A 14,624-nucleotide genomic window follows, 5' to 3' on the forward strand; every position below is an offset into this window, starting at 1 on the left:
CTGGCATCATTAGGCAGCTCCAGCAGGGCCAACCACTAATGCCAGCACTGGGTCCAGTACAGCAGGTGGCTGGGTGTAGGAACCACCTGCCATTTTAAATTGCTCACAATGCCCCAGAAGATCTGATGCAGTTTCAGTCCAGGACATTCTGGGAAATTTAAAATCGCCTCTAGGAGCCCACCAATATAGGAGGGGGGTTTCCATCTTGCCAAGGGCCCCTCAAACCTCCAACCAGCCCTGAAACAGATTAGGGGCTTGTAAAGCTTTTGCAAGGACTGCCTCTCGTATCACCAAAGTCCTGCATGGAGGGCAGAGTTGACATGATTCACTAGAAAAGACAATAATGCTGGGGAAAACAGAAGGGAGTAGAAAAAGAGGAAGGCCAAACAAGAGATGGATTGATTCCATAAAGGAAGCCACAGACCGGAACTTACAAGAGCTGAACAGGGTGGTTCATGACAAAAGTTATTGGAGGTCACTGATTCATAGGGTTGCCATAAGTCATAATCGAAGGCACATACCAACAACAACAATAGTAACAACAGGCAAAAATCAACAGTTGAAGCTTTCCCCAGCATGGCTGGTTGGAAAATGACATCCAGCAGAGGCGGGGAAAGGCCTAGTTCACACAAAGAGACAATGAAGTGATAAAATTTTACCTGACTCTACCACTTCAAACTGAAAACGAGGGATTGCATGGCAGAATGCTTCCCCAAGGCAGGGATGGAAAGATCTGTCAATTTTGGTTCTCTCGGTTTCTCATTTTTCCAATGTTAAATTCAGTTCTCTACATTTCTGCAGCAATCTGCAATTTAAAAATATCCTCATGAAAATTCACAATTTTAGTGTGAATTTCTCCAAAGAAACACAAATTTGTAGGCAGTTTTGACAAGGGTACACATTTTTGCAAGCCTTTTCTCATATCATGCCTTTTTGCCTGTTATTTTCACTCATATATTCATTTTTATGCACACTTTCCCCTAACACATGCGTTGTAAATATTGTTTAGTTTGTGAACTGCATCCCAAAATTCTAATAAATGCGAATTTCAAAGGATGGCTGAGTTTTGGTTCTCACATTGTTTTGGAAAGTGTGAATTTTATAAATTCTCCTTGAAATGCGAACTGAATCAAAATCCATCCCTATCCCAAAGTGATAAAAAAATTCCTTCCCTGCCCCATCAAACACACATATCAGGAAAAATATTGGAATAAATCTTGTCTCCTCAGCCTCCAGTTTTCCGAGAGAGAGGGAGAGAGAGAGAGGACCTACCTTGGTATTGTGAAGTAGTACAGTCCAAAAACAGTTCTGCCATTTTTGTCTGCTGTTTATGTGAACAAGAGTGAAGAGTCCATAAACTGATGGATGGGAGCAGGCCCTTACTATTTCTGAAGTCAGGTCCATTCCATACATGTAAAGCACATTTGTTAAGGGTGTTGGAAATTGTAGCTCTGGGATGTGTTAACTATAGTTCCTAAGATTCTTTGGGGGAAGCCATATATGCTATAAATGTATGGCGTGGAGGTGATCACAGTCTGGATAATGGTTACAACCTACTATGCACATCTCACCGCAGAGCAGTACCCAATGCTGCATTGACTTTCCAGACAGACTTTCCAACCACCACCATCACATAATTTTTGGACAAAGAGCAAGTAGATGTTATGTGCATATAAGCAGCATGTTGGCAGGACTGTTACCAAGATGTCTTCTGTGGGTTTGAGAATGCAGAAGTGGGAGCAGAAAACTCCACTTCCTCCTTCTGACTCAGTCTTTTGTCACATCGGCCTGTCCTGAAGTTTTTCATATCTTCTTACCATTTCATGTCTTGGGTCCCATTCTGTGAAATTGCAGTAGGGATTAATTTGCTTTGACAAAGCCCAGATTGAAAACCTTTCAATTTTATCTGAATAAGTAATTTTTTTTCACTGTGCAAAGATGCTTGTAAAAGTCTGCTAAAGTAACATCCTTGTGGTGTTCACATTATATCGACAAATGCTGAAAGTTCAAAACACATTTTGAAAGAGAGTTGAGAGAGAGCACCGTGGGCAGCATTGCAATTCTGCAATCATACTATGGAGGCCCAAAAGCTGGCATTAATACAGGATTCAGCATTTTCAAAATAATGTACAGTTCTTCTGACCATGATTACTGCACAGGCAGATGTGAAACAATTGGTGTACTTATGAAATCATATGTGTTCCCAACAGCCTTTACTTTTCAGGCATAGTCTCTAATTTCTGGTACTTGTCCTGGTAAATTACAGATCCTATTTTGACTTTTGGGGAGATTGGGGGAAGTGGGGTTGTCTCCTTAAAATGGGCCCAGTGTGTGACCTCTCGTATAGACAGGCTGGCAATGTGTTATAATCGGTAGGCGGTAGCAGTTCCATCCAGCAAAGGGAACTGGAAGGAGACTCCCAACCTTTATGAGCACGGGACCCCCTTTATAAGCTGAAATTTTTTTGTGACCCCCTCCCTCCAGGGAGGCAGGCTGGCTGCCAGGAAGGAAGGGGGAAAAGCAGCCTTTCTTTGCAGGCTTGCTTCTTTTTGCTTCACAAAAAGCCCTCTCCTCTCATTCTAAGAAAGGGCGTTGCCAGTAGTGGCAGTGCAAGGAGACGGGAATCAGTGATAGTAATCCCTTCTTCTTCCTGGTGGCTCCACCCTCAGTCTCCTTTGGCATCTGCCATGTATTTTATAGGCAGGTGCCTGCCCTTAGTGCACCTGAAAGACGCTCTGGCGCTTCAGCAAAAGGCCTCCCCTCTCGTTTGGAGCAAGGGGGAGGTGTCATCTGCAGCGGCAGTGGAAAGCAGACAGTGTCGAGGAAGTGAAGACTTTTTTAAAAAATTAATAAATAATTCATTTCTTACTGTTCATGGCCCCCTCTGGATTACTTCGCGGCCCCCTTGGGGGTCCTGGCCCCCAGGTTGGGAACCACTGCTCTAGTATAAAGGTCAAATGGGAGGAGCCTGAGCAAGAACTATACATCTTGTATTCATTCTCTCAATAAAAGTTTAGTGATAGCAAGCAGGTTTCTGTCTTCTCTGAGTTAAGAAAGTACTATTAAAACATGACAGATCCCCTCTCCCCAAGGGTACTGAAGGAGGTTTAAAGGATGGGTTGATGTGCTTGGCACCTATGCTCATTTTGTGTTGGCCTCTGTGAAACAGGCCTTGCAGAGTTTTATGTTGTTTCATGTCCCTGCAAAACCTGCTTGGTCAGAAGTGACTGTGGCACTCTGTAACAAGAAAGACAGAGCAGCAGCCATCTTGAAATTGAAACTGAAGTGCTTCTCCACCAGAATATTGCCCCTCCTTTATTGAACTCCTTTTCTTCTTCCTGGTCACACTTGAACTGCGGAAAAGCCAATAGTATAGCACACCATGACACACCCACCCAAAAGTATATGTACACCAGAGACAGAAGGTAAACTGCACTTCAAAGATGGACTCTATAATGCTTACTGGTTGCTACGATTCTTGCAAAAAATGCTAGATTAAATGAATCATAGTTTGATATTTAGTTGACTCTGAACATATGAGATTTCACATCTAGGCCATTTTTTTCATATCTATCTCTGTAGTTTTCTTGGTACGAACCGTGTATTATTTGAAAATACTGGATCCTGTAGTAACACCAGAGTTAGAAACAAACTCGCTGTTCTGCCAGTTTTAGTGCATCTCTACCTCTCTCTTTGAAAATGGGGGCACACGATGCTTGTCAAACCCCACCCTTTTTTTACTGTAAAACCTGGTGGGGTTAGCTCGAGTGGGGTTTTTTAAAATTCAGCTTCAAACAGATTTCACAACTGATGGGCAGATCAACCTGTTCCCCCTCCATGTGTGGCCAATGGAAATGCTTTGCTGTAGGCGACTAGTGTGCTCACAGCCCAGCTCTTCTTATGTTTGTAAGGAAAAGTACATACTCAGTATAACTTCAGATTAGTTATGCCTAAAATGTTAAAATATCCTCAGCTGGCACTCTTGCTTTGCAAACTGAAAACACATAAATGAGCCATGAGGATTCTATTACAAAGGCCACCCAAACGGATGTTGACCCACCCCTAGTAATAACACTGCTGCAACAGTCTTCAGTATTTTCAGACTCAGGACCTACCTTTAACTCAAACATGAATTTGGGGACCCACTTAATTTATTTCCCTTATATGTGTACAGTGGTAGTGCTGCTTTTACAACCCACCATAGGTCCGTTTTGGATCACCCAGTAGAGCAAGGGTAGGGAACCTGTGGCCTCCAGATGTTGACAGACAATAACTTCCATTAGCCCTAACCATCAGGAGGGCCATAGGTTTGCCATCCTTGCAGTACAGAATCCCATACCAACCCATCAGTTGAAGACCAGTTGACTTTGGTAAGTGATGCCTCTCTTAAAATCAATGGTCTGTTTCCAGTTTACTTGAGCATTCCTGATTTTTATGCTCCAAGAGCTTTTACGGTATAATACCAGCTAAGAAGAACATAAATTAGGAAGCCCATTGCTCATATCTTATCTCAGCCAGTAGGTGGTTTTAAGCAAGCCACTATTTCTTAGATTGCATACCTGATTTCCAGACAGCAAGCATCACTGCTGCTTAGGGAGAGGGTAAAGCATGGAGAGCTCAGTGCAGTGCAGCCACAGGACAGAGCCAATCCGATGCTCCTGCCACCACTATGCCCATACCACACTGTGCTCTCCCTTTTAAGTAGCAGCAATGCTTACCACCCAGAAATCAGGTACGTGACACTGTCCCACCTTCATCACCCCATCAGCAGCTACTGATGAGATTATAGAAACCATTTCGGAGCACTGGAAATACACTCTATTAATCATGCTGGTTTATGGTGTCCAGGACCCAGGCAGGGGTGTAGTTGACCAGGGTCTTGAGGGACAGGTCTTAGACCCTTTACTTTTTTGGGAGCAGGGTCCCAACGTCTCCAGCATCCCATGAGCCAATCAGCATGAAAGAGGAGTGTATTAGCCACTAAGAAGAGTCTTCTAACACGATTCCTTATCCTTTCCTGCTGATTGGAGCCAACCAGAGTGAAACTAGGTGAGTCAGCCACTGAGAAGACTCTTCTCAGTAGCGAATACTTTCCCCTTTCATTCTTATTGGCTCCTAGGGATGTCTGTTGTTGTGGAAGAAGGCATTCACAAGGATGTCATTCTCAACCTAGCAGCAAAAAAGGGGGGGAAGTGGCATGGCTGTGACTAACATGCAGGGACCCTACACTTCTGAATTTGCTACTACACTACTGGACACAGGGGTGTCTAAACCAGTGCTAGGTCATTGATGCATTTCTTTATTTTTATTAGCATTTTTACCCTCCTTTTCTGTGATTACTGCAGAATTGGCAGCTTACAGAGCAAAGAGAAAAAAATATTTATTCCCTTAAGGTATTTATATACACTACACTTGATCTTAGCAAAAGGCCAAGAAATGATCATTTATGGCTTTTCAAGCAGGCCTCACAAAGCAATTTATGTAGGATTGTTACAACAGTAAGCATCGATTTTAAAATGTTAACAGCAAAATGGAGAAGACAACTGCTTGTTTAGAAGAAGCTGTAGCTGCTGCTTCTCGCCTCCCTGCAGGGCAAGATGGTTCTGCAAAAGCCCCATGGTGCCAGAGAAGTGAGGAGCCACCACTGGGAGCTGAATGGCAGCAATCCACCAGGCCATTTCCTTCCCCTTCCCCTCTGAGTAAGAAGCTCTCCAGAGAAGGGAAGGGCCACCACAGGGAGCTGGACAGTGGCAGCTTGCTAAGCTGCCCCCTTCCTCTTCCCAACCCCTCAGGGCAATATTGTACCCCAGAAGTCCCCGTGGTGAGGGCTGGTGGAGAGAGGGGCCACACTGGGAGCTGGACTGCAGCTGCTAACCAGGCTATTTCTTTCTTCTCTACTCCCAGGGCAAGATGGTCCTTCAGAAGCCCCTCTGGTGACAGTTGTGTTTGAAAAAATACAAACCTAGTACAAATTGAACTACAGTCGCGACCACAAAAACATAAATACTCAGTGTTAGAATCATAAGACAATGCATGCAGCTAAAATATAATAAACGTTGAAGTAAAAAAATGAAAAAGCCCACCTAAATTAAATGGTCTCAAGAGCCTGTTTAAAAGCAGATAAAGGGGGAGCAGTTGGACTTCCCTTATGAGGCTGTTTGACACTTTGGGCACCAGAACTGAAAAGGCCTTTTTTTCCCTCTTGTCCCACCAACCACACTTCCATCAGCATTGAGACAATGAGGAGAGCTTCAGAAACCAAACACAGGTTTGTATTAGTGATGCATATACACTGCATATACAATGCATGATTTTTCTCCCCAAAATAGAAAGTAAGATTTGCTAATCGAGAAAAACCTCATCCAGACAGACTTCATGCAGCTGCAGATGGCAAAGCCAGTAGGATTGCCACAGGGCCCTCTTTCTTGCAAACTCAAATGTATGCAAATCAAAGGGACAAATAAGTTTCCTCACACGGAAACACTTGCTGGCAGGAAGCAGCAAAGGTTGAGAGGCTGCAAGGCAAAGAACAAGGCTCTGCAAAGAATGCAAATCCCATGGGGCTATCTACCAGAGCTGGTGGCTTTTGAGTTGTCCAAGGATTTGGGCTGGGATTTCCGCCTGGGTTTCCTGCTGAGGACTTGACCATGGCAGACCCTGAACCCACTGGTAGGTGAAGGAACCTTCTGATCTCTTTAAACCAAAAGTACAGTGCTCATTCTTGGCATACTGTTAAGTCACTTTCAGGAGGCAGTCCCTAGGACTCATCATCTAGGGCTGCACTTAAGGTTTTATGGTTATGCACCCATTGTAGAACTGTTCTTTTGGGCAAGATCTCTAATAGTCAAGGTTGGGTGGGGGAGACCAACAGTTTATTCCAGGTTGTATTGTTATGGTGGGTGTATACACTCCACCAGCTGTTCTCTACCGTTAACAGGTTTTTGTCCCCAAATTCTGGGAGAACAACATGCAAAACTTGTTTGACCAGAGACAAAAGAGATGAATATGTACACAATGGGGCAATGTCATCTCTGTTGTGCTACGGACAGCCCTGTCTGTCTCTAACTCTAGTCAGTATACAGTCCTTGGTTGTGGCTGGTGCAAGAAAAAAACTCAGTGAAACTAGGCAGATTCAGTACACTAGCGTTCCTTTCAGATGTACTTAGAAAACAGGAGTACTTATTAATCATGTCAGAATTAGACCCTCATTGTATCTTTATTGCATCCTCAGCTCTAAGGAGGGTTCAAAACATAGTTGGGCAGTGTTGTGTGTTGTTTGAAAACTAGTTTTAAAAGTCTGGTCCTTCAGTTATATCTCCAAAGTTTAAGCCACTGACTATCCATACAAAGTGCTATATACACAAGTTGGAATGCATCTTGAAACTTGAAAAATGCAATGCTTAAAATTCAAGTTTTTGAAAGCTTTGTAATATAGCTGTTTGATCTGTCAGATCAGACTTTCCTCCCCAAGTTTGTTTCAACTCATGCACTGGATCTTTCAGTGGAAATTATTTAGCCAACCCACAGAGCACTTACAGGGTGATCCATCTCCTGCCAGCCATGCTCTGGGTTGCAATCAACACATATTTCCATTTCCTAGCTGGTTTTGCCTATCTATTTTACATGGTTGTACATACATACCCCTACACTGAACACAAAATCATATAATGTCATAGGGCTGGAAATGACATAGAGATCATATATTCTGACTCCCGACTTAAGGCAGGATCTCACATACACTATAACCACCCTACTGCAATCCTCTGATAGATACAGATGACTAGGCTGTATTACAACAAGCAGAGCCCAGAAGTGAACAGTGTGCCTCATAGATGGAAGAGGTGCCTGAATGAATCAGGAAATAATTTAGATGGCTCAGGCAACAGAGCAAAGAAAGGGAGGGTGAACCCCACACAGGGGTTGCTAGCCCCCATCTGAGCTGTGGGAAACTTATTTCCATCTGTGAGATCCTGAAAGTGAAGAAAAACCTGACCCTACTATGTGACCTCCATCATGTCCATATAAAGACCCAGGTATGATAATTTCTAAAGCCCAAGTCTGTTGTAAGAGTCTTGTGGAGATGAATGTAATTTTAAAAAAAGTCATAAGGTATTTTCAATACTAGATGGGTATGGTTCTCCTGAGCACTCTTACAGGTTCCCACTCACTTGTCCCCTTGATTCACTCACACTGTATACAGCAGAAGGATGTGCTGCATAAATGAAAAATAACTCTTATCCCAGATCAGGCCTCCATTTCATTACATTGGGCAGTAGGGCAAGAGCTAGTAGGCACAGCAGTGGCTCTCTTTCTTCACAGTGGATGTTTTTGCAGTTTGTGCTTAGCAAGAAGGCAGAAGTTCCACTTCCCTTTGCGTTTCTCTTACCTCATTTCACAGAAAGTGTCAAATACTAAAAAAACTCAGCATCTTTCCCTGCCTCATTTAGAACACTGTTTCCGGTACTGGGTCTGACACATTCAGAACAGATGTGTTGACATTGACACAGCCCAACAAATGAGTCTTTGGAGGACAAAAGAGCTGTTTCCCACTTTTATAAAATTCCTACACAGGAAAAGAGATGTACATACGAAGTAAAAACCATGTAGGACTCATTATGCATGGAAATGAGTAATCATCCAGACTTATCAAGTACTTTGCACATTAATTTCAGTGCAGAAGTCATGAGTACCATTTAGTAATGAGAGGGACTGGTTACAGGATCATATTTTCCTGAATGAGTAGAACTCATTGGTTCTACACTAGGATGGGATCTGTTGGCTTGTGCCAGTTAGAAAGCATTCCGTTGACCTAACAGGCCAGTATCTATTTGAGTTCGTTCTTTGTATGCTAACACCTGCTTTCACCAATGCATTTTTCCCCTCCCTAAAATTATATTAATATTTATATTTTAAGGAAGAATAAATTATTTTAAAATATCAATATTTTGAAAGGAAATATTGATAAAATTATCATTCTTAATATCAATATTTTAGAGGTAAATTTTGTTTTTAAAAAATCAGTTTCCAAAAATAGTTGTGAAAAATCAGTGCATAAAAATCCAATTCACGATAGAGAATAAGCGAATTAATGGGAAATTCACTATCAAATCTGATGGGTGGAATTCTAGCACATCCCTATTCTACATACTAATTGATAAGGTTACCAGGTTTCCAGGGAGATAAGAGGGGTGGAGGCTTGGAATAAAGGGTGGGCCTTAGTAGGGGCAGAATCTACCCCCTACACAGATGTCACCTGGTAGGACTGGGAACAGAAACAACTATGTCCAGCAGTTCTGGGGCAAAGCCTAATGGTCATGGGGTAGATTAACAGTCAAAATACTCAAGCCAAACAGAAAATAGTCTGATCTCTTGCTTTTGTCTTCACACTTTGGGCAGTTCCATATTGTCACTATTTTCAGGTGGGATTCAGTCACAAACTGTAAAATTCAGGCTGTGCAATTAAAGTTGACTTGGACACAACTCTCACAACAAATCCACTTCCCTCAAAAAAACAGACTTTTTGCTATTAGGAAAGTGACAGGAAAATACTCTGGAAAGTGTGGAATATAACACTTGCTTGACACAATGTTGTCTAACCTCCACACAAATAAATCAGAATGAATATTGGTTAAATGTCTAATCTCCCTGCAAAATCCATCAAGATGAATGCTCAATTCATTGTTGCAGCTGTCACTTGTAAAGTTTACAATATGTAGCTTTAAGTATTCAGTAAATAAAATACATTGCTTTTTAAAAATCTTTAATGTATCCTGGAACGAGCTCTTAACCTTTCACTCCCAAAAATCCCTTCTGTGTAGAAAGTTTGTAACATGAAGTTGCCTTGTGAAGCCACAAATAGTGAGGAAATGTTGAAATGGGAGGAAGCATTTGTTGCAAAGAGACAACAATCATTCCTCTGAGGATAGGACTAAAAGCAATGGCATTTAGCCACATTAATCTGCTTTATAACTTTCTGTCAAGGCACCAGCTCTTTGGGGTCACTGTTGCAGGTTCAATAACATGGTGTTGTTTGGTTTGTGGGGGATATGATAGCAGTGGATCTAGGACAAGGGTGGGACATCTATGGCTCTCCAGCAGAGCTTGGAAAAGTTACTTTTTTGAACTACAACTCCCATCAGCCTCAGCCAACATGGCCACTGGATTGGGCTGATGGGAGTTGTAGTTCAAAAAAGTAACTTTTCCAAGCTCTGCTCTCCAGGTGTTGGTGGACTACAGCTCCCATCATCCTTGACCATTGGCCATGCTGCCTGGGGCTGATGGGAGTTAATAGTTAAAACATCTGGAGGGCCCCTGGTTCTCTAACCCAGTGATGGGGTTTGGGGATGGGGGTGGGGAGAGGAAGCAAGTATGGGCAGGACTAACTGAGTCAGGTTGAAGGTGTGGGATGTGAAAGGATCCCACATGGAATGAGAAAGGTAAAAGAATGAGAGTATGTGAAAACAAGAGATTTGATGTGGATGTTCTGTGGTTTCAATCACTTAATAGCATGTACAAATTTTACCTTTTGTCAGTAGGGAGGGATAAGATTGGATATAGTGAGTGTGATTTACAGAAATGGGAAGTTGCTTCAGAATGCAAGGCCTGGCTAACCTATGAGATAGGTGAGGTATACATTTAAATATGTAATAAAAAATTAGGCTAAATATTAGGAAGAACTCTTCTGAGTTGTAGAGGCCTTCCTTCCTTAGCATTAAGACAAGCATCTGGGTTATAAGATAACTTCATGGCTCCGTGTATTCTATGGTTCCACAAGTGTACTGTGCAGGTGTAGAAATTGGTATTAAGTACAGTATTCTGCATCCTGTCAATTCAGCTTCCTTTTTTTAGTTCAAGTGTCTAGTCCTCATGGTTGCAAAAATAGGCTTGAAAAGGTAAGAGCACTACGTGGTGAAATTTGATCCAATTGGAGGAGCAGGGGAAAAGATTTCTAGTGGGCAGGGGTTAGAGTTTCAGGGCCCTGCAAACATTTTAGCTAATTTCTATGGACAAAGCAAAATAAATTATGTGATTTAGGCAAATACATGCACCGTTCACAAGAGTTGTAGATTTCAGTTTTTCTTGACAAGGATTTTTAAATAATCTTGGCAGAGGTCATCCCCCATCTTAAAGCATAGAGTACGTGCAGCCCTGCATAGCCTGCCTTAGTGCAAAGGTTTGCTCTTGATCTAGCCATTTAATGTCTACCACTTAAAGATATGATTCTGCCAAATGGCACATGTTAATTATTGATATAAAGACAGAGCAAGTCAAATTGTTTCTTTGTGATCATTAATTAGTAGACTTGACATGACCTGCAGGAAGGGGGGGGAATATCATTTTTAAATACTAGAGGGGGACGTTGTAGAACCCTTCTGGACTATGGGCTGCCTAAGAAACCCATACATTGTTTGCACTGTTCTGCCAAACATTGTGGCCCTTGTAAACATTGCTGTGGTTGTTGCTAACTGATAGTGCTGAGAGTTTAGGCAGGCAAGAGAGTTACTCCCTGTGTTTTTGATGGGAGGTACAATAGGATATGTATGCTCATTGGACAGTGCCCATATCATCACCACCAGGCATGTTTGTCATGAGTCCCTACCCTGCTTTGGCTGTGCCTCCTGCTCACCCTCTGTCTGAGATTTGGCAGGTGATTACCAGGCCCAAGGCCGTTTCAGTAGTAGCATCCTCCAAATGGAACTCTGCCCAGAAAGAATCAACGGGATAGGAGACTATCAAGTCTCTGGAGGATGATAAAGATCTTCCTCTGGGAGAGGGTTAAAGATTAATTTTAGCATAACTTTTTTAGTGTAGTTGTGTCCATTTTATGTATCCTGGACAGTTGGTTTGTTATTCTATAGTCTTGTCACATTACTTCATTGTCTTCTGGGTTCTGTTCTTATTATGGTTTTTGTATATTTTATGTGAATGGTGTTTTGTTTTTTGTATGAATTGTTTTTGTTTTAAATTGATTGCAAGCTGTTTGGCAAGCTCATGGCGCTAGGACCGTAGGACACATTTTAAACCGAACACTCTCTACCTCCTCCCACCCACCTAGTGATGCCATTTGAGTGCCCACAATATGCACACACACAGAGGAGAGGGCGTTGGGTGGTGGTGGTGGTGAGATTGTGCACTGTTCTGCCTCAGAGATCGAGCAGATATCTCCAGTAATGAACGCCAAAAGTCATTTCTCAGACTCTCCCAAGAAACCAGACTTCCCTATTACCATTACATCCACCACCACTAGTAAGGCCAGCAGGGCTGGCCCCAGACATGCCGGGGGCCTTGGGAAAAAGCCTGCCCTGGGCCCCGGTGCTCCCCTTTCATGATTTGCAGCAGGATTGCTGCCGCAGATTGCACAGTGAGAGCTTCAGAGCCCCCGCCATTCCCTTGCTCAACCTACTTTTCTTGGCTGTGTTGTGTGGTTGCACGTGCAGTGCTGCCCTTAACCAAGATGGCGGCCAAGGTTTCCCTAAGGGGCTGAAGCCTCTGCCACCATCTTGGCTCAGCCAGCCCCACACACTCTATTTCATTATATAGAGAAGAGACAGGGCTATTGCCAGCTGCAAATGTACAGAGCTAATGGCAGCATTGTATCATGTCACAAAGGGTAGAAGCCAGCTTTCTAGATGTGCCTTTACATTGACAACAGTAACAACTCAGAGTAGGCTGTGGAGTTCGAGTTGCTGAGAATTCTCAAATTACAGAGATGGTTGCTGAATGTCATTGAATCAAGAGTGTCTGCTGCCCACAAGACATGCCAGCAATCCCTCACGGCCTCCTCGTCCAACCCAGTACAATTTTTGCGATTGGCCAAGGTGTGTCAGTGTCGTGGATTTCCCACCTTAGGGATCCACAACGATGTGGTTCCGACCCAGGAATAAGTGCACACGAGACTTTGAAGTGGCAGATTGTAGTCTATTACTTACGTAAGGAGGCAGCGATCACACAAGCATGTCTGTCCGAGCACAGGCAGACATTCCTCTCAATACCTCTACAGCGTTTTAACCCACGTGATTTCATATAGCAAGTGAGAGAATTTCCAGCTGCGACACGTGCCTACAACCTGCTCAGTAACACTCTGTATCTCCCGTCAGCCATTACACACAGCGGGAAGTTTAAAAACTCACTCTGACACATCAGTCCCCCTCTCCTCCTTTGCATACGCAATTACTCCCACCCATCATGGAGTGGAATGGGGATTGGGGCAATACTTTCCAGGCCTTATTTCCACAAATCCACCACACATTTAGTGTCTGAGAGCCTTCTACTAAACTTTTATTTTCCTGTAGCCGGGTCAGCTCTTGATTAATTTTAATATTGGCCCAGGAATTGGTATCTACTAAGCAAGATTCGTTCTGAGGATCTATTACCCATGAAAGGTTTTGACATAGGTTTATGTTCACCTGAAAGTCACCCAACACTTTAAATAAAAGGCCTTTATGATTATACAGAGTATAGTTATGATACTTGCCGTTCTCAATATTATTTTTCTCATATCCCAGAGTATATTTACACTGACTCCTGCCAACTGGGGTGGTACCAGTGAGGTTCAGCCCCAACGTCCCAGGCAACGTCTCTGCAAGAGACAGAGGTTCCTTGGGGAGGAAAGACTTAGACGGGTCAAGAGCGGGAAATGAGTTATTAAGGAGATCCCGACTCCCGATTGGCACCCCCAACAGAGGAAGCCCACCATGATGATCCGCGGGGCCTTGCATGCAGACCCAGCAGGTGGTGAAGTTAAGGGTCTTAGTTATAACAGACACTAGTTTCAGGAAAGTATTTTGATGCCAATCTACCGTGCCTGATATCACAAAGAGGGCTCCCCAAAGGATAATTAGAATTACAGATTTTGCCATATCAGCCAGACAATTAGTGCAAAAAGTCCTATTATCCCTAATACCCCTCTTCCACCTGGTGTCTGAAAGAAGTATCCCAGTGGCTGCGTGCGTTGATTAGTGCCCCCTTCAGTCAGCTCAAAGGCCTCTGCCTGCTCGGTGACCCGAAGGGGTGACACTTAATTTGTCTTACTTCACAGTTTTAGGGGTGTTTATTTGGCTTGTTCTCCCCTCGAGCACTCTTCAGCTTCATTGTCTACCTACTCCCACTGGCCTCTCGTTTGGTCTTTTCGGAGATGCAGCTTAGGAGCGGCAATCCGTAAGAAACAATACAGTCTGGTATATGCAGGAGGTCCTACATGCTTGCAATGGGACGCATGGACCCAAGTCTTTTTCCCCGCCACTCAAACAGCCGTCAGGGTGACCAGTAATATCTGGTAGGGACTGCTCCAATGGGGTTCCAGGCAATGCTTCCTCCGGAACTCACAAATCAGAATCCACTCCCCGGGCTGTAAGTTGTGCTTTGGCTCATCTCCTGGATCCTTCTGGGCTGCTGCAACATGACTGGACACCTTCTTGAGAGAAGCAGATAAAGTTACACAGTACTTTACTAAACTCTCTTGGCCCTCCTCCAGGGGCTCTAGGACGAAAGGATCAGAGACTCTATTTAGTCTCATGGGGCGACCAAACAGGATGTCATGGGGGGTTAGGCCATGCTTTCAAATTGGGGAGGATCGAAGATGCATAAGAGCTATGGGCAGCACCTCCGGCCATGGGAGGCCAGAA

The 14,624-nt window shown here is 43.5% G+C and overlaps 1 protein-coding gene across 4 annotated transcripts in view; it reads left to right on the forward strand.

Moving 5' to 3' along the window:
- Positions 1 to 14,624, forward strand: part of GMIP (GEM interacting protein) — a 118,653-nt gene that overhangs the window by 28,221 nt on the left and 75,808 nt on the right. Inside the window, exon 1 of one of the 4 annotated variants that reach the window (XM_061614470.1) lies at positions 6,508 to 6,669. The exons of the other annotated variants lie outside the window; for them this stretch is intronic. Coding sequence (XP_061470454.1) covers positions 6,648 to 6,669 — 22 coding nt within the window. The 5' untranslated portion in view covers positions 6,508 to 6,647. Of the gene's footprint in view, positions 1 to 6,507; positions 6,670 to 14,624 lie in introns of those variants that run through there. 4 annotated transcript variants of the gene reach the window in all.

The sequence above is a fragment of the Rhineura floridana genome, chromosome 3 (assembly GCF_030035675.1).
Source record: "Rhineura floridana isolate rRhiFlo1 chromosome 3, rRhiFlo1.hap2, whole genome shotgun sequence".
Classification (NCBI taxonomy): domain Eukaryota; kingdom Metazoa; phylum Chordata; class Lepidosauria; order Squamata; family Rhineuridae; genus Rhineura; species Rhineura floridana.